The 25179-nt window shown below is 38.3% G+C and overlaps 1 protein-coding gene across 1 annotated transcript in view; it reads right to left on the minus strand.

Annotated features, from left to right (window-relative positions):
• Positions 1-12444, minus strand: part of ITGA1 (integrin subunit alpha 1) — a 210340-nt gene extending 197896 nt beyond the window's left edge. Inside the window, exon 1 of the mRNA XM_072605656.1 lies at positions 11562-12444. Within this exon, the coding sequence (XP_072461757.1) occupies positions 11562-11619 (58 nt within the window). The 5' untranslated portion in view covers positions 11620-12444. The remainder of the gene's footprint in view (positions 1-11561) is intronic.
• Between the last annotated feature and the right edge of the window lie 12735 nt (positions 12445-25179).

Raw genomic sequence — 25179 nt, forward strand, 5'->3', positions numbered from 1 at the left:
GAGAAACCAAGTCATTCTATTATAAATTTTCAAATTAACTGCAAAGATCATATGAAGCACGATGCTGTTTGAATCCAGATAAAGAAGTGACATGTACATGCACACACACATACATCTATGCGTGTATCTGTGTATGTAGTTCATATTTGTATACGTAAAGATTTGTGTCTCATGGTAGCCATCTCACCTGATTAACTTTGTTGTGAATTTGAAAGGAATAGCAAATTGTACATAATGGATCTGCAATTTCTGTTTTTCTGTCTCACTTTGTTATGAAAATGCTTGCTTTATTTCTTAAGTTCAGAATAAAATAAATAATTTTTAAAAAATAAAACTCTTCTGAAACTGGTCTAATCCTACTTTTCCAGCCTTATTATACATTATTACCCTTCATGTACTCCATGTTCAGCCATACTTTCCTTCTTAGTATTTTTTATGCATGATCCTTTACCTTCCATCTCTGTGATTTTTTATTAGTTGCCCTCGATTTCTAGAATGTTTTCCCTCCTTACCTCCAGCTCTTAAAATCTCAGATTTCCTTCACTACTCACCTCAAGCACCATCTTCTATGTGAGACCTTTCCTGACTCTCCCCCTCTCCTCTACCAACACTGCATGGTGTTTATTTTGAATCTATTTATATGTACGTTTGTCACATATACACATAATTTATGTATACTTAGGAATATGCACATATGTAATCTAGCAGTACTTCATCATAGCGAAGGTAGATAGTATGTGCTTAGTAAATAATTTTGGATTGATTTACTGATAAAGATATTATACTATTCCACCACATAGTATGGGACTAGGGTGGGCATCCTGAAGCTATGTCATTGGCATTTTTGAGTATTTAAAAAGCACTGAGAACAGATGCAAGGCCTAATAGTTACATCAGATTTGTTTTCAGATATGCAAGGGGAAGTCCTGCACTCTTTTCACTTGTCAAAGTTAATGCTTTCAGGCCCCATGGTCTCAGGGTTTATGAACTAATCAAAAACTGTTTTTCTGAATAAAGTTTCATAGTGCCTGCTTATGGAATGCAGCCAAGAGAGAAGCTAGGGGGATGTTTATTCCATTGTATAATGCTGTAATCTGTTTAGAGATAAGTTCTTTAGCTAATGAGTCAGAGGATCAAACATTTTCCTAGTAAATGGTAGAATATTTGGCGAACTTGAAAGGCTAATGCGCCCTCTCCATAGTTCCATTAACTTTATAACTCCTGTCACATTCTTCTCTTCCTGTTAATTCTCCATCAAGCTGAAGAGACCAGCAGTATCTTTGAGGATTATCTAAAATGCTGCTTTAGAAAAATATACAACTAATTAAATATTTAAAAACGTGTGAAAATTTCATGCATATATTATATCGCACAGATCTTTTTTTTAAATGATGCAAACCCATTGAACTGGCCCTTAAACTGCTTCATCAGTTAAACATCTTATACAAATTTCTCTTAGAAATATCATTTGATCTCAAATATTTGCAACAATTTGGGAAATATTCTTTCTAAGAGTTTAACACTTACTATAGATAATGTAAGCGAATCCACATCATGCTATTTGTTTTAAAATCAATGAAACAATTCTTGAATTGTTATTCTCGTGAAAAATGTGTCAAGGTTGTTAACTTTACCATTTATATACTTTGTGGATAACCTATTTACAATTTTATTAACTGTTAATTGTGAAATTTGTTGTTTATTACTTTAAAAATGGTTCTAGTTATTATAGATGCATTTTTGTACTTTCCTAAAATAAAGAATCCGAGAAATACCAGGTCTCAGTTTTTTTGTTTAAATTTAAATTATATTCTGACTCAGTCTTTCGCCAAGAGTCCTTTTTTCTTGCCAGTAATTTTAATTATATTTGTCATTTATTCTAACCTCATGAAAGCTGATTATATAAAGTTTAGTGATGTTACCTCTAGGAATTTCCATTACACAACATTTAAAACTGACACTGATATAGCATAAGAAACAACGGACTATGAGTTAGGAAACTCAAAGTCCTAGTCCCACCTCGGTAGATACTTTACTATATGATAAGGAAGTTAGAACGTATGTGGAGAGAAAAAAACCTCAAACAATGCTATGTAATTATCTGACTTAAATATGACCATGTCACTCTCCTACTCAATAAACTTCAGTTTTCCTGTCAGATAAAGTATAATCTCCTCTCCAGGTTTTTTAAAAGCTACACTCTTTAGGAACAAACAGAAAGAAAGTTGATCAAATATATCTTTCCATCCTTATACATTACTCTCTTTCCCATATTATAGAGTCCAGACAAACTGGCCCATTTTTCCCACGTGGTCCTTCATCTCCCATCTCTGTGCCTTTGCACTGGCCATCCCCTATGCCTGGAATGCATCCCCTCCTCACTTCTGCCTCATAGAATCCCTCTCTCTTTCAGGACACAACTCAAGCACCACTTTTTATACAAAGTCTTTCCTGATTCCACCAATTGCTAGACCCCTTCCTTCACATATTACCTTATGCTTAACTGGGGCAGCTAGATGGTAAGTGGATAGAGCACCAGTGCAGGAGTCAGGAGGACTTAAGTTCAAATCTCACCTCAGACACTTGACACTCACTAGCTGTGTGACCTTGGGCAAGTCACTTAACCCCAATTGCCTCATTCTGGGTCATCTCCAGTCATCCTGTTGAATATCTGGTCACTGGATTCACATGGCTGTGGAGGAGAAGTGAGGCTGGTGGCCTGCACAGCCCTCCCTCACTCAAAACAAAGTCAAGTGCAAGTCATGTCATCATTTCTCTGATGGCATGGTCTTCTTCAACAACGAAGGATGAACATACACATATGCTTAACTACCTTGTATTCATTTTGCATTTATTCTATGTATATTCTCATATGTGTGATTTCCTCCAATAGAATATCAACTTCTGAGCAAAGTTTTTAAATCTATATCTATATACACACATGTATGTTTGTATATATGTATGTATATGCTCAGCTCCTAGGGCTTTTAATAAATGTTTATTGATAGACTAATTAAAATGACTCAATTTGGGCACTGAAAAAGAGTTGAGAAAATACACCATCTTCCCTTTCTATAGCAATGGGAGACTTTGGGGGTGGAATTCTACATCTATTGTCAGACAGTTGATATTTTGGTTGGTATTGTTGAACTGTCTTTTTTTGTGTAGTTTTTTTTAAACCCTTCTTTCAAGGAATGACTGATGGTTAGGCAAAGGGAATAGTATGAGATAAAGGCAATATAAAGACAAAATCTACCAATAAAAATATGATTAAAGGAGAAAATAAATGGGTTTCATTAGATAATCTCCAAAATTCTGGAATGATGTTCAGCTTGAGGATTAAGCACTGGACTAGGACCAGATCAAGTGTAGTCCTGGGTGTACCATTTACTAGCTGTGTAACTTTAAGCACCTGAGCCCCAATTTCTCTTGTGCAAACATGGGTATTATAATATCTTTAATGGCTGCTTCATGGGATTGTGGTGAAAGACCAAATATATGAAAGTGCTTTGCACACGTATAAAACCCTTGACAAATATAAAGTTTGCATATGTGTGTTTTCTTGGCTGGGAGACAGAATTCTGGAGCAGCTGTGGCAACCTGCTAAATTAGTCACTTTGAAATAATCATAGTTATTCTTCTTTGAAAAAGTTGCTACTGGTGTGGCTGATTGAAGGAAGGAGTCTGACAGCTAATCCGTTCTTGGCTTCTCTCTGCATTGCCTGTTTCTGGGCTTCTCTGGGTAGACAGAAGGAGCACTGTTGCTTAGTATTCATAGAATGATAGATTAAAGTTGGAAGGGAATTTAGAGATCATTGAGTCTAATCCCCTCATTTTAATGGTGAGGGAACTAAGACAGGGGAGTTAGGTGACTTATCCAGGGTCATATAGCTAATATGTTCATATAAGAATAGGATTGGAGAGTTAGATGTGGAATGGATTTTAGAGGTCATCAAATCCAAACCTCGTCATTGTGTCAGAGGCATGATTCTAACTCAGTTTTTTCCAAGTCCAAATATAATACTCCATTTACTACGACTGCACTTATTCTGTAGAGGAACAATCTTTTCTGCTATAAGAATATTGTAGGAGGCTTTATGCATACAAATGGAAATTGGCTCCTTTTAAAGTTCAGGGAGAGACTTAGGTTTGTCTATTATGGACACCAAAATGCTAGAAAATCACATTATGCTGATCTGTTAGTTATTAAAACCAAAAACAATAGACAAATCTAAAATTCGCCATTTAGGGATCAACAAGGTGGCACAGTAGATAGAGTGTCCTGGAGTCAGAAAGACCTGAATTCAAATTCAGTCTTAGATACTGTGTGACCCTGGGCAAGTCCTTTAACCTCTGTTTGCTTTAGTTTCCTCATCTGTAAATGGGCATAATAGCAGCTACCTGGCAGGGTTGTTGTGAGGATTACGTGAGATAATACCTGTAAAGCACTTAGCACAGGGCCTGGGATCCAGTAGGCACTATATAAATGTTAGTTCTTTTCATTATTATTTGTTGTTCAGTCATGTCTCACTTTTTTGCGATCCCATTTGGGGTTTTCTTGGTAAAGATACTGGAGTGGTTTGCTATTTCCTTCTGCAGCTCAATTTTCAGATGTGGAAACTGAGACAAATAGGGTTAAGTGACTTGCCCAGAGTCACACAGCTAGTAAGTATCTCAGGCCAGATTTGAACTCAGAAAGATGAGTCTTCCTGACTTCAGGTCCAGTATTCTATCCGTTGTGGCACCTAACTTCCCCCATTTTATTTGGAAGCCTCTTTTAAGGTGTTAGGGGATAGTTGGACAAGATACAATCAACCTAAGCATATGTTTTTAATGAACAGATGACAAATATTGTTTTGAAATAATAGTAATAGCTATCACTTATATATTTTCCTAAAGATTGTGAAGTTTTTAACCAATGTTATATAATCTTATCCTCATAGCAACCTTGGGCAGACAGTGCTATTATTATTCCTGTTTTACAGAGAAGGCAACTGATACAGGTCAAGATTAAGTGACTTTCCTGAGGTAGCATCAGCTAGTAAGTGTCTGAGGCTGGATTTGAACTCAGGTCTTCTCCCCTACTTGTTTATTACTAAATCCATTGTGACTGCCTGACAAAAAGAAACTTGTGTGGCATTAGGTTTCTTAATTGGAGGTAGGGGATCCTGTGAATAGAGTCCAGACCTGAGTTAAAAGTAATTCTGACACTTAGCTGTGTGACCTTGGCCAAGTCACTTAACCTCTGATTACCTCTATCTCCTCAACTGTAAAATGAAGAGACTAATATCACCTACTTCCCAGGGTTGTTGTAAGGATTAAATGAGATAAAATTTATATAGCACTTAGCAAAGTTCCTGGTACTAGTAAATCCTAAATAAATGCAACCTGTCATTATTATCATATTATATAAGTTGGAAGCATGTAATTCCTGCACGTGAGCACCAAGGGACTAAAGGATGAACTTCTAGGGAGAAGCGTGATCTGCTTATACATTATACTGAGTGAATTGTTTCCCAATGTATAGTTCTAATCCTCACAAACCATTCATACTTCCCCATTGCCTACTAAATAAAGTACAAATTCCAATTTAGACTCTAAAAATTTGTTAGAAAGATAAGCCAAATTGGATGATAACTTGATTAACTGATACAAAAACCAGCCCTAGTAGATAGTAACATCCTAGGATGTGGCCAAGCTATACTAAGGTTGGGATCACGTTCCATAGAAATCACAATTCCATGAGTCTTTCCAGAAAATTTCATGTGCTACTTTTAAAAGAAGCAGGTTTTGGATGGACTGCTACTCAATTATAAACTTGGCTCTGGGAATCTATGAGGGAGGTGGAGGGATAATCTTCCAACCTCTGTATCCCAGATTATCAGCTTCAAAATTGCTTTGATAATAGATTTCTAAAAAAATATAAAAAATGATGGCAAAATGATTATAAGTTATTTTAGATGACCATCTTTTTGAGGATGTAATTAGAGATAAATAACTCCTACCTAAGTTTCTCTGAAAGTCTGCACCATTTTTTTTTCAAGGAACTGTGATGAACCAGTTAAATTCATTGACATTTCTTAATTCTCATTGAACTTTCTTTGACAGTGACTACAATTTTCCTAGTCACACATTATAATGAATAGACAATCTATTCTGATTTTAGAACTGCAACGTTGATTTCCAAAATATTGTTAAATTCAATTTCTTCACAAGGAACTAAATAATACCGCTTTGATTTTAACAAGATTTCGACACCAGTCTCCTAGCCATTTTTTGACTTTGACTGTATTTCATAAAATCACATTACAATCTGACAAACTGTAAATCTGAAAACAGAATTACTGATGGCAAAGAAAAACAAGTGGGAGGAGGAGAGAAGAGCTAAAGATCAGGCCAACTGGAAAGAAATCATAGAAGAGGCAAGCGAGATGGACAATGATGAGCTTTCATGAGAGTTTGTGAGCTACCAGAAATAGCTTTATTTGTAATGTTGTTAGGCAGGAAACAAAGTCAAGTTAGTTATTTTGTCCCATTGTTATTCTTCTTGTCTCTGCACTGGAAGTTTGGTGAATCTACCCCTTGATTGAGAACATTCTAATTGCTTCTTTTGATAAATTATTTAAAGCATTAAATTTCATAAAATCATGGGATCTTAGAGTGAAGATCTTAGGAATGGAATCTTAGGAAGTGAAGTTGGAGATCATGTAGCCAAATTTGAATGAATAACCCTTCTATAAAATCTCAGACAAGTTGGTATTCAGTCTGTCCCTGAATACTATCAATGATGGCGATTTCATTATTTTAAGAGCTAGCTCATTCATTTTTGAACATGTCACATAAAACTGAAATTTGCCCCCTTCTACTTTCTACCTTAGAGTCAAGTAAATGTAATCCCTCTTTCAGACAACTTTTCAAATATGCATATATATGTATGTATTTATATGTATGTCTATATATACACTCATATGCATACATACACACATTTTACATGTGTGTTTATGTATTTTTGTTTGTTTATTCAACTGATTCTCACATAGTTTGGGATCATTTGACCATCCTGATTGCCTTTTTCTAGACATGTTCTAGTTTATCAATGTCTCTGCTAAAAAATGGTGTCCAGTACTAAACCCAATACTTCAGATGTAGTTTGACCAGTACAGAATACTTCATCAAAGTGGATAGAGTACCAGCCCTAGAGTCAGGAGGACCTAAATTCAAATCCAGCTTCAGATATTTACTAACTGTATGACCCTGGCAAATCACAACCCTGTTTACCTCATCTGTAAAATCAACTGGAGAAGGAAATGGCAAAATACTCCAGTATCTTTGCTAAGAAAACCCCAGATGGGGTCATAGAGAATCAGAAACTACTCAACAAGTTCTCATTAATCTGGAGGGAAGGGCAGTCACATTATGCTGCCTACTTATTTTAAGCCTGTAGCTAACTAAAACATCCAGATCTTTTCCACTCGATCTACTTTCTAACCATTCATCCTCATCCTGTACTTCTACACAACACGTTTTGAACGTAAATGTGGGACTTCACATTTATTCCTATTAAATTTTATACTTTTTTGTTTGTTTTCAGCTCCTTTCCGGCCTGTAATGCTCTTGGAATAGAAGGGGACTCAGGACAGAGATTGCCCTCTCCCCCAAGTTAATATCACTTAACTAATAAATGCTTTTTGAATAAGGACATTAAAGCATTTACTTTTTTTTAACCATTGTTAACAGCCCCTCTATCATTTTGAGTAAGTATTTTGACTACCTGCCAGCTTCATTTTGAACAGGAAATCTTGTGTGTAGATCTTATTCAAAACCTTGCCTGAGACATATTTGTGAGCTATATATAGAATGACTTAATGCTAAAACTATACTTGCATTTTTAAAAGCCAAATGACCCCTTTTATATTTTGACAGTATTAGGCAAAGATATAATCAACCATTCAAATAATTCTTTACTAGTCACAAAATTCTTAAAGTAGAGTATCTAACTTCATGTCTAGAGGTCTTCATGGGAAGAATGGGTTAAAGTGGAAAATAATTGTGTGGAACACAAGGCAGAACTTCTTGAGCATTAAAATGAATAGCTATATTAGGCTATTGAGAAAATTTGTAATGATTGCAAAACTCAGAGGACAAGATCATAGATAATGGATCTAGACCTTCTTGTTGACCTCTAGGGTCTTTTCCAGCTCTAAATCTATCATTCTTCAAAGGGAGTCACAATAGGTTTGCTGTTCAGGGCTTAATGGAACCCTTCATTTTACAGATAAGGAATCCTAGGCCCAAGAAGGTAGGTGACTTTTCCAAGGTTATTTAGATAGTAAGGAGCAAAAGTTCAGTCCTCTCTCCACTGTACTAGAACAGCACATATACCTCTCCAGTAAGATTTAATTATTCTCCTTTCTTCCTACACCACATGATCCCTTGAGTTTTGAGTGCCACCAGGCCAGGGCTGCAAGTGGCCCACAAGATTCCAGAGGGCTGCCCAAACCAGATTAAAATGTAATTAGAAATGTTAAAAAAATAAAAGTACAATACAGTATAGATAATACTAATCTGTAGTTTTTTAAGTCAATATACCACATGGGTAGCACATTTTTGAGTTTGACACAAACCAATACAAAAGAAATATAAAACATAACATCCGTTCTCAATGAGTTGGTGGTCTTGTTGGGGGTGGGATATGACTTACACAGTTTGAAATCAACAAATTAAGAGTTTATATAATAAACTATGAGTATTAAAATAATTACAATGATAGTTCATAAAAAGAAGAGACAAATTGGAATGGAAGAGCCTAGAGAAAGCTTTTAGACTCTGAAGGACAGCCAGTCTGTAGAGAGGTGAAGAGGCAGTAAGGAGATGAATAGAATATGAAGCACCTACACAGTGGAAGAAAAAAGAGTGTTGCTTTCAGGATGGAGGAAGACAAGATTATCATCCTGACTGGCATGAGGGTTTGCCTTGTGTGATATGAAGCAAGTCACTGTGCCTTGGTTTTGTCTTCTTTAAAATGAGAGGGTTAGGAATAAAGGATTTCTAAAATTCTTTCCATCTCCAAAATTCTATGAACTCCCTGCATACTAGAGAGAGAGAGAGAGAGAGAGAAACGTGGGATAGATAATATGAGATAAGACAGAGGACCTGGAATATTATAATGAAGAATTTGAGCTCCATCTAATAACAATAGGGAGCTATTATAGGTTTTTGAGTAAGGACCTATTATGATGAGAGTAATGTTTTAGGAAGATTTACCTGACAAAAGGATAGATTAGAAGTGTAGGTTAGAATTTAGAGGCAGAAGTAAGTTTCTGTAGCAATACAGATGTTTACTGATGAGAGTCTATGCTAGAGAAACAACCATAGCAGTGGAGAGAAAGGGATGAATTAGAGAGAAATTGCTGAGAAAGAGTTGATGAAATTTTGTGACTGAGTGGGTGTAAAGGATGAAGGAAATGGAGAAATCAGATGAGGAATGAGAGGGACTAAATCTCTGGCAATTCAAATTAATTGTAGTGTCTTCATTTAGGGAACCTGTTGATGACCAGGTTGGTTTTTTGGGGGGGGTTTGTTTTTTTTTTTTGGTATCTTGGCTTATCATAGGATTAGGCACAATATTATTGCATTAATTATAGTAATATTTAAAGCCTTAATTAAACATACAAAACTTCTTAGGGGAAGAATTAGATATAACAAATGTCATTTTCCTTTTTTACTTGTTTGAATATGGAGCAAAGGTTACCCCATCTATAAAATGAGGGAATTGGCCAAGGTTTCCCTTCCAGATTTAAATCCAAGCTTCTATGTTCTGTCATTCTTGTTTTAATTCAGCTCTTCTACGCACACACACATACACACACATATACATGTACACAAATATAGGTATATATCCATATGTATATCTATATATACATATATACTTATATATATGTATATATACATATATATATAAATGTATATTTGTAGAGACCATAAGAAAGATAACTTTCTATCCAAATTGCCAACTCTGCTCTATCTGGGCTCATTGGTCATGAAAGAGTTAATATATTTTCCTAAATGACTCCTTTACAACCAAGTGGTAACTTAAATATAAGGAAAATACAATTCATTGATCTTCAAGATATTATGGGCCTTTGACATTTTATTTTATGAAAATAGCACCTTTCTACTTTCTCTATTCCTTTAAATTTCATTTTTACCTGTCATGTAGGAAATAGTAAAGTGGTCCTTGGCCACTTTGATTCATTCAACAAAATGATAAGGAGCAACTTTGTCAGTAGTAAAGATTATCCTGGTCTTGAGCAACTCAGATCTGGCTAATTATTTCCAAATATGTGTCTGTGTGTAATGACAGTAGCTGGTAAATTAAAGAGCTCACTGCCTTGCAATGCTGTTCTTGTGTGACCACTGTTTATATTACTGGAAACTGCCTGTGAGTTGTTAAGTGTGAGCATGAAGGGCCCACCACAATAGTTTCATAAGAGTCTTCTTTCCCCTTTCAACCACCTCATGAAAAGCCAAGCTATCTGCTTATTAACAATTTCATTCATCTATATAGTCTGTTTACAAAAGTTAGCAACATCCCTTTCCTTTTCCATCAAAAAGAAATGCCTTCACAGAATATCAGCTTTACTAAAAATCTAAAAATAGCCTATATACTAACAAGATAGAAAATTTTGGTGATATAGCTTAGGAACATATATGAAAGATTTTAGTAACTCTAGTATTAACAGTGACAGTTTATGAGAGCCATTCCCTTTCTCAACTCTTCTACGTTCCTGGCATTTCACATGTTGATTCTTACATATCACTTGCTGGGGAAGTGTTGGAGAAAACAAAATAAAAAAAAAATACAGATAGATAACTTATTGCTTATTTGCTTAATTCCTTTTTGGAGTTAACAGAGTTAAGTGTTCACAATTCCTTCTCCTTTTCAAACTTTTCTTGTATCCTCCGCCCCTTCCACAATGTCCCCTCACCACACCGACCTGAAAACATCACCTCAGAATCAGAGGGAAAATTGCAATATGTCCCTTTCCCTAGTCCTGAAGCAGAGCTAGTTGTGAAAGCCGGATGCCAAAGACATACAATATTTCGATTCATGAGCAACCTGAGTATAGAGACTTGAATTTGGCGTAGATTGCTGCTGTCCACTTTCCTCCCCCAGCTCAGCACGGTCCCTCCACCCCCAAACAGAAGTCACCCGCTAAACTCCTAACATAGAAACACTAAGTTATTTTCCATCTTAAGAGGGCTTTAATTTAAAATCCTATTTTCACCTCCTGTTTACAATTCCAAACAGTCCTCCCTTATCCTCTAACCCCAGAGTGAAAAATCAGAACAAATTCTTGGTCAAACCAAACACAAAACACTCCTTTTACACTCTAACCTGCCCAAACTGGCTCCAAAACCTACGTTTTTATTTCTCTTCCTGTCCCTTTTTTCTCCACAATTCTATTTATCCTGAATGCCAGCCTCACATCCTCATTCTTGACTTCAACCCTTAAGCAAAGACGGGGGGACGATGCTTAAAGAAAGACGGGGTTTCTCACCGGTAAGCCACCAGCATGCGACAGCGACACCTGGGCTGGTGCTGCGCTGGCGGGCCATGACCAGCCTGGCACGGGCAGGAGAGGCAGGGCAGGCTCCCTAGGGCGCGGAGTCTCAGCTAGGACACACTGCAGGCTGCCCTGAACCAACTGTGGCGGGAGCGCTCGCTGCCTTGAGCTCCCCCGCCGGCTTTCCGAGCAGCGGAGGCAGCAGCAGAGGCAGCAGCAGCAGTAGTGGCAGCAGCAGCAGCAGCTGAGGGGTGATTTCCTGTGTTTTCCGCAAATGCCTCTAAGTCCTCTCCACGCTTTTCACATCCAAGATGAATTGCCACATCGCTCCTCCCTTTTAGTTCTCAGTCTTTGAAATTGCAACTGGCTGATTCCCAGAGTCTGTGCTCATGTACAAATAAAGCAAGCTTCCAGTCCGTGTTTAGGCTAAAGTCCGCTGAGAGGGAGACAAACCTTAAAGGGACATCTGCATTCCATTGAATGGGCGATCCCTCTTCCCTTGCCACCTCCCCAGGGTCGGACGAACGCTAATGAGAGCTAGAAGTTGAGGAAACTCACTGAAACTTCTGGGTGGCGCGGGTTCACTAGCTAGCTCCGCCTTCACACCCTTTCCTTCTGTTTAGGACAATTCCAGGGAGACCCTCTTTGAAAGTACGTTCTTTGGCCCTCTCATTCCTGGAGGTGAGACCCATGACTTCAGGTCGGTGCTGTCAGACCTCGGACGCACTCTTCGCGGCCGCAAAGTAAACATCATTTTGCCACTCGCCCCCGAATCATTTTCGTCCCTGTCTCTATGTGGGGTAAATTGTAAAGCAAATCCCCTCTTGTCTCCCCCAAATGGAGGCTTCCTGCCCTGACCGCTGATTCCCCGAAGAGTGATTTTCTTTGTTTTTTTTTGTTTGCTTACGTAGTGGTTATTAAAGAGAAAGGGAGGTGAGTGGGTGAGCAAGATATACTTTTCTTTAGGAAGGACAAAGAGGGAAGGGAAGGAAGGAAAAAGAAGAGTAGAAGAGTGTGTCCGAGGAAAGGGTAAAGAAAGAGAAAGGCAACAGGGAAGGAAGAAAGGAAAACAAATTCCTTAGACGAGGAATGTGTGTGGGCTTTTTTGTTTAAGATGCGTTGCCCTGTTTGTATACTGGAACTGCATCTGTTCTAAATCTCAAGGTACTTAACCTTTCTAAGAAACGTACTAAGGAAGGGCCTTTCTATAAAACTTTATAAATTCAAAGTACTTTAAACACTCTTTAGGTGAGTCCTCACAGCCTCCCTTTGAGGAACTGAAGCCCGAGGAAATTCAGCTGACATGTCCAAGACCATGCAGCGTGGACCACATCAGTGGAAGATAGGGGAACAAGAATTTAGTGATTAAACTTGGGTTAGAAACTCCGGAAGTCAAGACACCAACTTGTTTGTTGCTTATCCAGTGAATGATGCTTTGGGTACAGACCCAAAGTAATTTTTCTTAGACCTCATTTTTTCACAGACATTGGGTCAAAGTAGACTGGAAAGTAGACTCCCAAAGAGAGGAAAGATAAAAAAAAAATAATAATTGCTGTCATTTTTATGGCATTTTAAGATTTGCAAAGTGCTTTACAAACTTTATTATATTTAATTCTCACAATAAGCCTATGAAATAAGGATTGCAAGAATCTTTCTTATTTTGCAGATGAGGAAACTGAGGAGATTTAATGACTTTGTGGTCACACAGCTAAGAAGCACTTGAGTTTCCAGCACACCAGCCATGATGTCATGCTATCTCCTAGTCTACTGAGTTGGGTTTTTAAAGGATGGAAACTAGGGAAAGTTTTGTATTGAATTATTCACATGATTAACTTTATTAAAGATTTTATGGATGATTTCTGAGGGCAATACAGAGGAATTTTATTTTCAAGCTTTGTGTATACATCACTTTTATGATTTCTGTATAGCGGTCATATGGGCACTGGATTCTTTACTTGGTCTGTTTCCTTTTTTCATTGAGGGGAAATGAAATAAGCATAAGTGAGGTTGGTTTGGAAGATATAAGGCACAAAATATGTGGCTGCAGAATCAAATAAATGAGCCTAAGGTAGATGTGCATTACTGCTGGTCCAAAACATTTGTTGCCTCTGATCAGGGCTCAGAAATGTTTTGATTACTTGGAGTTCTGGCTAGATGAGATAAACCAGATCTCCAGTTGGAGACTTGAGCCATGGATTAGACAGGTGTGTGTGTGTGTGTGTGTGTGTGTGTGTGTGTGTACTTGTATGTATACATTTGTGTAAGAAAGGTTATTTCTAGCTCAAGATTCACTTTTATGCAGGGGTGAACTGGAACTAACCCAAGTTGATTATTAAATTTTCAATGTGAGCATTTGCACTTTGGAAATTTGCAACTAATATAAATCAGGGTTTAATTTATTGTTTTGTTATTTGTCTAGACTTTAAAAAATGTTAATAATGTAGATGAAACTTGGAAGTGTGCTATGAGTACATTGCCCCTCCTTCCCCCAAGCTGGTTGTTAAACATTTAGCAGCACACTTCTGCCTTTATATGAATACTGTGAAAAGAATCACCTGGGAATCATGAAGCCACAGTTAATAAAGGAAAATTGTTGACTTACATATGGATGAACGGGGAAGATTTCCTTCCTTCCTTCCTTCCTTCCTTCCTTCCTTCCTTCCTTCCTTCCTTCCTTCCTTCCTTCCTTCCTTCCTTCCTTCCTTCTTCTTTGTTTCTCTCTTAACCTCCCTTCCTTCTTTTCTCTCTCCCTTTTATCACTTTCCCTTCATCTCTTCTTCTTTTTTCTTTTATCCTCCCTTCTTTTCTTTCTCTCTTCCTTCCTTCCTCTCTCCCTTTCTTTCTCTCTCTTGTGTTACCTTCCTTCCTTCCTCTATTTCTCTCTTCCTTCTTTTCTTTCTCTCTCTCCCTTTCTCTCTTTTCCTCTCTTTCTTTCTTCCTCTCTCTCTCACTCCTTTCTTTCCTTCCTATCTTTCTTCTTGTCTTTCTCTCTTCCTGTCTTCCTTCCTTCCTTCCTTCCTTCCTTCCTTCCTTCCTTCCTTCCTTCCTTCCTTCCTGTCTTTCTTTCTTTCTTTCCTGTCTTAGTTTGGAAGTGCAATGGCTCCAGAGCCTTATCCCACTGCTAATTCACATGGAAGCTTTGACCTGCTTATTTCCAGTTTGGCCTCCTTGAGTCCAGCCCCTGCTTTCCCATCTATCTGTTCATTATAATGGTTCCAGACTTAGTGTGGACAACCAATTGTTTTTTTAGTTCAAATGAGGCTTAAAACTCCTTCAAGAGTTCCACTAGTCTTAGTCTTCCCAATAGTAGGTTCCATAGGCAAGAATACACCACTACACCCAGGGTTTTTTTTTCTTCCTGTGGACCATACAGGATCATAGAATCACAGATTGAAGCTGAATTGCTTGATTTGTTTTTTCTGTAAGGGAAATAATTTTTAAAAATATACTTCATTTAGCTTGGGATGACAGTTTTTAGATGTATGGAAATAAACTCTATCAACAGTTTTTCAGATCCTTCTCTACCATCTGGAATTTTAGGAGTACATTCCAGCAGAAATCATATTGCATGATATCACATTCCAACTCAGTCTAATAATCATTATTCATGCTCTTCAGCCTGGCATTCAAAACCCGCTATAATCTTTCCAACCTTATCCTCTACTTTCCCCTTATTTGAATATATTACTTCAGCCAAACCAGTCAATAATACCACATAGCACACAGACTTAAAAGAGACCTTAGAGGTCATTTAATTTTACTTGTACTTGAATAGGAATCTCTTCTCTATTAATGACCGGAGTGTTCATTCATCCTCCACCTGAAGATGATTAGCCCTTTCCACTTTTGCACTATGCTAACTATTAGAAAATTGTTCTTTATAGTGAGTTTGAAGCTGCTTCTTTTTGATTTCTCCCTATTGTTCCTATTTCTAGAGAAACAACACAAATCAAATGAATAAACATTTATTAAACTTCTACTATATGTCAGGCATGGTGCTAAGTGCTGGAGATATAAAGAAAGGCAAAAAACAACCAACTGACAAACAAAACCAGTCTCTGGTCTCAAGGAGCTCACAATCTAATGGGATAGACAGCATTCAAACAACATATATAGAGCGCACAAATAAGATGTATGCAGGGCAAATTGGAGATAATCAACAGAAGGAGGAGACTAACATTATGAGATCAGGTAAGGCTTCTTGTAGAAGATGGAATTTTTTCTGGGACCTGAAGGAAGCCATAGAAAATGGGAGGTGGAGATGAAGGAGAGAATTTTAGGCTTGGTAAACAGTTGGTGAAAATGCATGGAGTCAGGAGATGAAGTATGTCATTCAAGAAACAGAAAGGAGGCCAGTGTCATTGGCTTAAAGAAAATGTGAATATGAGGAAGGTAAGAAACTAGAAAGTCAAGAAGGGATCAGCTTATAAGGATTTTATATAATAAGCAACCATTGAAGTTTATTGAAGGTGGGAGAGGAGTAATATGGTCAGACTTTCACTTTAGGAAGGTCAATTTGACAGCTGATTGGAGGATGGACTGGAGTGGGGAGAAGCCTGAGGCAGGGAGACTACCCAGAAGAATACTGCAATAGTCCAGGTGTGAGATGATGAGGGCCTATACCAAGGTGGTTGCCAGATGTTCTCTATTCTCCCAGAAGAGAGAAAGTGGCATATATGTATACAAGGGATGTTACAGAGGTTAGAAGCAAGAATTGACAACTTATGCCATCTTCCCTGGGTGACTGGGAAGATAATGGTACCCTTAACAGTAAGAAGGAAGTTAGAAAGGAAGAAGACTTTTGGAGAAAGTTACTTCAATTTTGGACATGCTGAGTTTATGATGTTTCTGGGACATCCAATTTGAGATATGTAATAAGCAAGTGGAGACACAAGACTGGAGATCTGGAGAGAAATTAGGGGCTTTATAAATAAATCTAAGAATCATTTTCATGGAGATGGTAATTGAATTCATGAGACATGATGAGATCACCAAATGAAATATTATGAGACCTAGGACAGAGTCTTAGAGGGGCAGAAAACACCCATAGTTAGTAGACAAAATCTGGATGAAGATCCAGCAGGGGAGACTGGGAAGGATTCTACAAGTCTCATCTTTCATTTTCTACCCAGTCAAATTCTTGAGGATAGATATCATATCTACCTTCACCTCTCCATTCCTGTCTTTTCTAGGCTAAATATCTCTAATTCCTTCCGGTGGTTCTAATATAACCCTTTTGTCAAAGACTGTCTCATGACATGAAGGGCCAGGCACACTTCAGAGCATTTTCTTGTTCATTTGACTCATATCTCCCAGTCTCCAGCGGACCCATGCAACTGGGGAAACGCAGGCTGGATAACGTCAGCCACAACACCTCGATCAGAAGCAAGTCAAGGCAGAAGGCCAGAGGTAAGCCTGGAGACACCACAGCTGAGCAGAACACTTGCACGGGAAAACCAAGGTGGGCACCAGCCTGGAGAAAAAGACTGGCCAGAGAGGAAATGCCGTAAAATGAGCCCGGGACGATGGGGGTCTCCGGGCAGCCTCCAACAGTCTGCAGTATCTCCTCCCATGTCCAGCTCCGTCTTCCCCATTGCCACTATTGGCCAGAGAGCTGCTCAATGAGGCAGTTAGGTGGTGCAGTGGATAGAGCACCAGTGCAAGAGTCAAGAGGACTTGAGTTCAAATCTCACCTCAGACACTTGACACTCACTAGCTATGTGACCTTGGGCAAGTCACTTAAACCCAATTGCCTCATCCTAGGTCATCTCCAGTCATCCTGATGAATATCTGGTCACTGGATTCAGATGGCTCTGGAGTAGAAGTGAGGCTGGTGACCTGCACAACCCTCCCTCACTCAAAACAAAGTCAAGTGCAAGTCATGTCATTATTTCTCTGATGGCATGGTCTTCTTCAGCAATGAAGGAGGAACACACACATCCCCTGGTCTGTGGAACTTTGGAAAACATTATACATGTATACACATGTCTGTATACATATAATTAGATGTGAATATGTGCATATATTAGACACATATATATATATGAGTGTATATCTATTGTCATTGTTCAGTGATTTCAGTTGTGTCTGACTCTTTGTGACCCCAATTGAGGTTTTCTTGACAAAGATACTAGAGTGGTTTTGCTATCTCCTTCTGCAGCTCATTTTACAGATGAGGAAACTGAGGCAAAAATGGCTATGTGACTTGACCAGGGTCAGCTAATGTCTATACACTGTACCACCCAGCTGTCCATGGCTAGAGAAGTAATTAAGTCCTTTTCCCATCTTGTTAGGATCTTTGTGTAATAGAAGGCACTCTGAGTGACAGAACTCCCTGGGAAGATTCATGCCTATATTAGTTGGCTAGTATCCTACAACTTTCTTTGCTTTCATCCTAAAATCAGTAGAGATTGTCTCCTCTTTTCCCCCCAATAAATAACAATATATAACTATTCATCTGGACCCAAACAGTCTCATAGCACTTGAAATCATAGATAAACTCCTCCACATACCCCTTAGTAGCTAACCTTCAGTAAACTAGGAAACATTACAATAGAATCTCATTCTGTTCAACCAATAACTATGCTCCAGGCATAGATGTGGATGCAGAGATAGAAGATAATACCAATTATCTGGAACCCTTAAAAAAAGAGAGCAGCTCAAACATCTTGGAGGTGGGACATTACTTATTCATTAAAAAAAAGCTCAGAAGCCATCTTTAGCACCGCCATAATGGCACCCCAATTCAGACAAAGATTTAGAAGACTCCAGTATCTCTCTCTTAAACATTCAGCCCTTCTGAGGTAGTGGTTAGCTATGTAGACTATCACTTATTGAGTTGTTTGGGGAAATACAAATCTAGTGCAGACAATGGTGTACTGCAAAATTACTTATTTGAAAGGTATTTATTGCCAAATGAAGGAGTTATTACGGGTGGTTTGAACTTCATTCTCCAAGAGGATCATGACATTAGGAAGATGCTGCCTTGACTTGCAAGTTAACTGGTTTTAAGTGAGGGAGGGCTGTGCAAAGTCACCAACCTCATTTTCTCCTCTGGACTCATCTGGATCCAGTGGCCAGGTACATATCAGGACAACTGGAGATGGCCCAGGATGCAGTGGGAGAACTTGACCTTTTTGAGCTACCATCTTTCTGAGTTCTCTCTTTGACTGAGGCATAAAAATGGGTAGAAGAAACTGATCAGGTCTCCTCACTTTTAAATCCCTCATTCCCATTGCTGAACTGAGGAACCTTAATGTATAAGCTTTCAAAAGCTCCTGTGATCTTAAAATGCATTAATAGGAAAATAACATCCAAAATGAGAAAAGAGATAAACACTCTGGTCTTTCAGACCCCACATGAGGCATGACCATATTGTAGGGAGCACCTTGTAGAAAAGGGATTGACAAGTTGAAGCATGTTCTAAAAAGAGAACTAGGATGGTGAGAGTATTTGAAATATTCCATATATTTGTTATGAGATATTTGTTCCTTCCCTGGCCCTTTCTTATTTGTGTAATTAAGGAAAAGAAAATGTCAGGCAAAAGACTATAAATGGAAGTAGGAGGAGCTGAAGGCAGTGACTTAAAGATTGTGGGAAGAAGGCCTGTAGGAGTAGTGACAACCTGGGAGAGGCACTGAAGAGCACCTCAGTGGCACAATGAGCAGTGTTGGATCTGGAGCTAAGAAAATCTGGTTTTAATTTGGCCTTAGATACTTAGCTTATAAACTCTTAGAAGAAAGGGACTGGGTTTCTTTCTTTTTTCTTTTCTTTTTTTGGCCTCTTTTTATATCTCTATCACTTAGAATAGTGCCTGGCACATAGTAGGTATTTAATAAATGTTGCTTGATTGCTAGCTGCATGACCCTGGGCAAGTCACTTAACCTCAGTCTGCCTCAACTTTTTCATCTGTAAAATGTGAATGGGAGCACATTACCTCCCAGGGTTGTCATGAGGATAAAATGAGTTAATGTTTGTATAGATCTTTGCAAAACTTAAAGCATTATTTAAATGCTACTTGTTGTTGTTGTCATTTCTGTTGTGTTATTAGCCCAAGGGAGATACTTTTGCTCATTCAAGGAGCTGTTGTCAATACAGGACTTCTGAAGAAAGACCTCAAAACAAGATTGATTCCTCACACTTAGGACTATAAGTGACTGGAAATTACATATGTCTGTGAGACTGACAGTTTCACATTACATGATTTTTCTTTTCCCCTTTCATTTTTAATAAAACTTTGCTCTTTGATATTTTGAAGTTTTTGTTGTGTTCAATCCTTTCAGCTGTGTCCAGCTCTTGCTGATCTCATTGGGGTTTTCTTGGCAAAGATATTGCATTGGTTTGCCATTTCCTTCTTCAGCTCATTTTACGGATGAGGATCTGAGGCAAACAGGGTTAAATGACCTGCCCAGGGTCACACAGCTAGTAAATGTCTGAGGCCAGATTTGAACTCACAAAGTTGAGTCTTCCTGACTCCAGACCTGGCACCTAGCTGCCCCTTATATTTTGAAGTACCTACTTGCAAATAGAGAGCTAGTCTCAGGATATGTAATTGTAGGCAATATATAGGGAGGGTTATAGATATATACACAGGACAGCTCGGTGGTGCAGCAGATAGAGCACTGGGCCTGGAGTCAGGAAGACCTGAGTTCAAATCAGACCTCAGGCACTGCTAGCTGTGTGACCCTGTGCAAATCACTTAACCCCTATTTGCCTCAGTTCATCATCTGTAAAACGTAGATGCACTGGAGAAGGAAATGGCAAACTACTCCAGTATCTTTGCCAAGAAAACCCCATAGATAAGTCCAGGGGATCACAAAGAGTCAGGCATCACTGAATAGCCATGTATAAATGTATGTATGCACATATCTATGCAACAGCAAGCAATATTGATGCGTTTATTCCACACAGGGAAAGTGTCATTTATAGTTACAGAATTTGAAGATATGAACATATTTTTATACATGTTATAGAAAGGTCATAGAAACCACTAGCCAGACATTGTTAAATGAATCACAGAAATCATAGTTTAATAAGCAGGCCTCACAACACCATGTCACGCCACTGACTCAGATTGTTTCTTTTCCATGAAAACTGCCAAGTCTTTTTCAAATGAGCTTATGTCTTGCTGTCCCTCTCCCTTCTTGCACTTGTCAAGCTGCTTTTTTGAACTGAACTATAGGAATTCCCATGTATCCCTATCAAGCAGTATCTTATTAAATTTGACCTATTGTTAACAAAAAAAATGCTAATGTAATCTTAGGTTGAATTAATAAAGATGTAATGAGGAGTTCTAGGGGCCTCGGACCTTTACTAGCTCTGTGACCCTAAGCAACACTTCTATCTGCCTCAGTTTCATCTTTTGTTAAAAATATGATAAAATTGGACTTAATGGTCCCTAATTTTCTCTATAGCTCTAAGTCTATGATACTATGATAATCCTGCTATGTTTTGCTCTGGACAAAACATAATTGGAGTGTTGTGCTCTATTCTGTGTATCATACTTTAGGAAGGACATTGACGGCTGCAAGTGGTAGTATATGGCTATCGTCTCTGTTACTAGGGAAGGCTGAGGCTGGTGGATTGCCAGAGTTCAGGAGTTCTGAGCTGCAATAACTAAAAAAAATGGTCCAATGTCTGCACTATCTGGTATACTGCCAATATGGGGGACCCCTAAAAGGGGAGGGCTATGTAAGAAAGAGTAAAAAGGCTCAGCTTGTAAACTGAGCAGGTCAAAGCTTCCATGGAGATTAGTAGTGGGATTAGGTCCATGAGTGGCCTCTGCACATCTAGCCTGGTTGAAATTGGTAGAGGCAGTCTTTATTTTTTTTTTTTTTGAGACAATTAGGCTTAAGTGACTTGCCCAGGGTCACATAGCTAGTAAGTATCTAAGGCTGGATTTGAACTTAGGTCCTCCTGACTCCAGTGCCAGTCCTTTATTCACTGTGCAATTTAGCTTCCCCAATTAAGTCTCCAAAAACAAAAAGGGCACGGATATGTCAAAGAATATCCAGAGGAGGCTGACCGAGATGGTGAAAGGCCTTGAGATCATGACATATGAGGACCAGCTGGAAAACCTGGGGATGTTTAGCTTGCAGAAGACTTAAAGGACATGTAATTCTTCTCATCTTCAAGTATTCAAAGGACTGTCACATGGAAGAAGAATGAGACATGTTTTTCTTAGTCCCAGATTTAAGACTTACATAAGGAAAACCCTGTAATAATTAGAGAAATCCAGAAATGAAATGTTCTGGCCTTCATGAAGGTCACCGAATCAAAACTGGGTGATCAGTTGTTGGGAATGTTGCTGAAGGGATTCTTCTTCAGGAATGGGTAGGACCAGACCCCTTTGAAGTCCTTTTTAACTCTGAGATTTTGTGATTCTAAATTTTTGCAATCTTTTTATATCGCAGTTTTGTCCTATGATATCCCTCTCAATTTTGGGCCTTCTACAAATTTGACAAGCATATGATCTATACCTTTATTTAAATACTTGTTTAAAAAATGATTATTCACGACCATTCTGTCTCTGAATATTTTTCCTACCTGGAAGGTCCTCTTCCCTTTTCCCTCTCTTCCTAGCCAAATTATATCCATCCTTCAAGGCTCAGCTCCAATTGCATTTATATGAAGTCCTACCTGATCACCCCAGCAGAAAGTGCTCTATCCTTCCTAAAGTACTTGGTGTCTTTTCTACTTGGTGCTTACTATTTCCTGTCCATTAATACTTAATTGTTTTTAGGAGCATACATTTCCCACCTCTATTTCAGGCTCTTAAAAGACAGATCAAGCCTAGTGCCTCCTATAACTACAAATAGTTAAATTTATTTTTGTTTATCTTAGAAGTTTTTTGATAATGGGTCTTATTGATTTCTTTCTTATAAAATTGGTGCAAATGCAAAGATGGAGAAAATATCTCCTTGCTAAAGAATTCAATTTAGAGTAAGTGCTCATTTTTTTGAGCTTCATGCAACTTTTTCTATAGACATAAAGTAAACACAAGTCAATATGAAGCAAGCTGTAAAAATGCTGTGAATTACAGTGGAAAAAGGCATGATGCTGCTATTTTAAAAAAAAACTTAATATGTAAGATTTCCACGTAGAGTGCAAAAACACTAGTATCACCTATGTTTTCAAATGTTTTCCATGTCTGTCACTAAGTACCGTATACTTAATATTGAGTTTAATGGAAAATGAAGGCTTTGTACATTTTAAAAGCTTTGAAATAAAAGATTTTATTTATCAAGGTTTTCTTTTGTTTTTATAAGTAAGTGTTCACAAACAGTGGCAAACTGATGATGCTTATTGATTTAATGGCTGTCTGCATTTTTGTATTTATTTAATCGATGTCTGGTAGTCAAGTAGTTGAGAGAGAACACCTCATTTGTTTTGAGTCAACAATCAGTCAATAGGTTTTTATTAAGGATTACTACATAGTGTGCCAGGCACTGTACTAAGGAGAGAGGATACAAAGAAAAAATGAAAACATTCCCTACTGACCAGCTACTTACATATACAAGATACATGCAAAGTAGACAAAAGGTAACTTTAGAGGGAGCATCACTAGCAACTGAGATAGCTGGAAAAGTCCTCCTGCAGAAGGTGGAACTTGAATTGAATCTTGAAGGAAGGCAGAGATTATAAGAAGTGGAAGTGCGAAGAGAAAGCAGTCTAGAGACTGGGGATAGTCATTGCAAAAATGTGGAGGTGGGAGATGGAACATCATGTGTGAGGAACATGGGGCAGCTAACTGGTGCAGTGGATAGCATTCCAGGTCTGCAGTCAGGAAGACTAACTTTCTTGAGTTTGAATCTGGCCTGAGACACTTATTAGCTGTGTGACCCTGGGCAAGTCACTTAACCCTGATTGCCTCAGTTTCTTCATCTGTAAAATGAGCTGGAAAAGGAAATGGCAAACCACTCTAGTATCTTTGACAAGAAAACCCTAAATGGGGTCATGAAGAGTCAGACATGACTGAAAAACAACTGAACAAAATAGTGTGAGGCACAACTTGTAGGAGATATCCTGGACCAGAAAGTGCATATAGGGCAATGATGTGAGAGTGTGAGAAGACCGTGAGAAGACTGAAAAAATAGGAAGGGTGATAAAGAAGTTTATATGTCAGAAGGAGTTTATATTTGATTCTAGAGAAACAGTATGAGCTCAAATAAAACAGATCCCTGCTAGCTGCATGTGGATTTAGAAAACCACAAATGAACATTATCTATATTTTCATTATATTTTTATTTATTTTGTAAAATATTTCTCAATTATGTTTTAATCTGACACAGGAGTGCTGTAGGCTGCATGCTTCCCATAAGTGCCATGTTTGACACCTTAGAGGTGGTAGAGAGCCACTGGACTTTGTTGAGTAGGGAGGTAATCTGGTCAGATCTGGGCATTAGGGAACTCACTTTCACAGCTTTGTGGAGGATAATTGGCAGGGGAAAAACACCTGGGGAAGCAAGATGACTTAGGAGCCTATTGCTGTAGTCCATATGTAAGGGTAAATGAAGGGGATTCAAGAGATCGGGGAACAGAAGCACCACAATTTGGCAAGCTTAGTGGATGAATGAAAGTGAAGACACAGACAGAGAGAAGAGAGAGCATGACACTGAAGTTGTAAACCTGAGTTGATAGATGAATGGTGATGTCCTCAACAGTAATAGAGGAGGTTCTGTAGAAGGGTGAGTTTCGAGGAGAAAAAAAGGATAGTTTTGAGTGTACTTAGTTTGAAATATTTACTTGATCATCAATTGGAAATGTTCAATAGAGAGTTAATGATTTGATACTGGAGCTCAGGAAAAAGACTAAGGCCAGATAAATAGATGACAGAGTCATTTGCATAGTGATGAAAATTGGGCACATGGGAACTGATGAGGTCACTAAGTGAGAGAGAAATAAAAGAGAAACCAGGACAGAGATCTGACATGCACTCACAGTCAGTGGATGTGACCTGGATGAAGATCTGGCAAAGGAGACTGAGGAGTGAATTAAGACTGAACAGTGTCATGAAAACCCAGAAAGGAGAATGAACCTAGGAAGAGTAGGGGATCCTCAAAGCCAAATGCTGCAGAGAGGTGAGGAGGGATGAGAGTCTTTTTTAAAAAGACATTTAGATATGGTAATTTAGAAGACACTGGCAAATATGAGAAGGGTTCTTTCAGTTTAGTGAGGAGGTTGGAAAGTAGATTGCAGATAGTTTAAAAGGGAGTGAGAGGATGAGAAGGAGCAACACAAAGTTAAAAAAGTTATATCTGGGACTCATGAATATAATACATTCAAAGCAAACACTTCAGAAAGGTATCACTCACTCTGTTAACTGTAAAATAAACAGATCTTCCAGAGAGAAGACTGTACCTTCCTTCTCCTATTCGAAGGAACACCCCTCCCCCCAGCAACAACAAAGGTGAATATTATAGTGAGAAGCAGCATGATGTATTGGGAAAGGTGATGGATCTGGAACAAAAGACCTTAGAACTTTATCTGGCTCTGTTGATTCCTACCTGTGTGATCTTGGGCAAATCATATTATCTCTCCTCATCTATAACATGAGGGGAATTGGATTAGATGAGTTCTAAATGCCATTTCAGTTCTGTGATATCTTAAATAC

The sequence above is a fragment of the Notamacropus eugenii genome, chromosome 4, assembly GCF_028372415.1.
Source record: "Notamacropus eugenii isolate mMacEug1 chromosome 4, mMacEug1.pri_v2, whole genome shotgun sequence".
Taxonomy (NCBI): Eukaryota; Metazoa; Chordata; class Mammalia; order Diprotodontia; family Macropodidae; genus Notamacropus; species Notamacropus eugenii.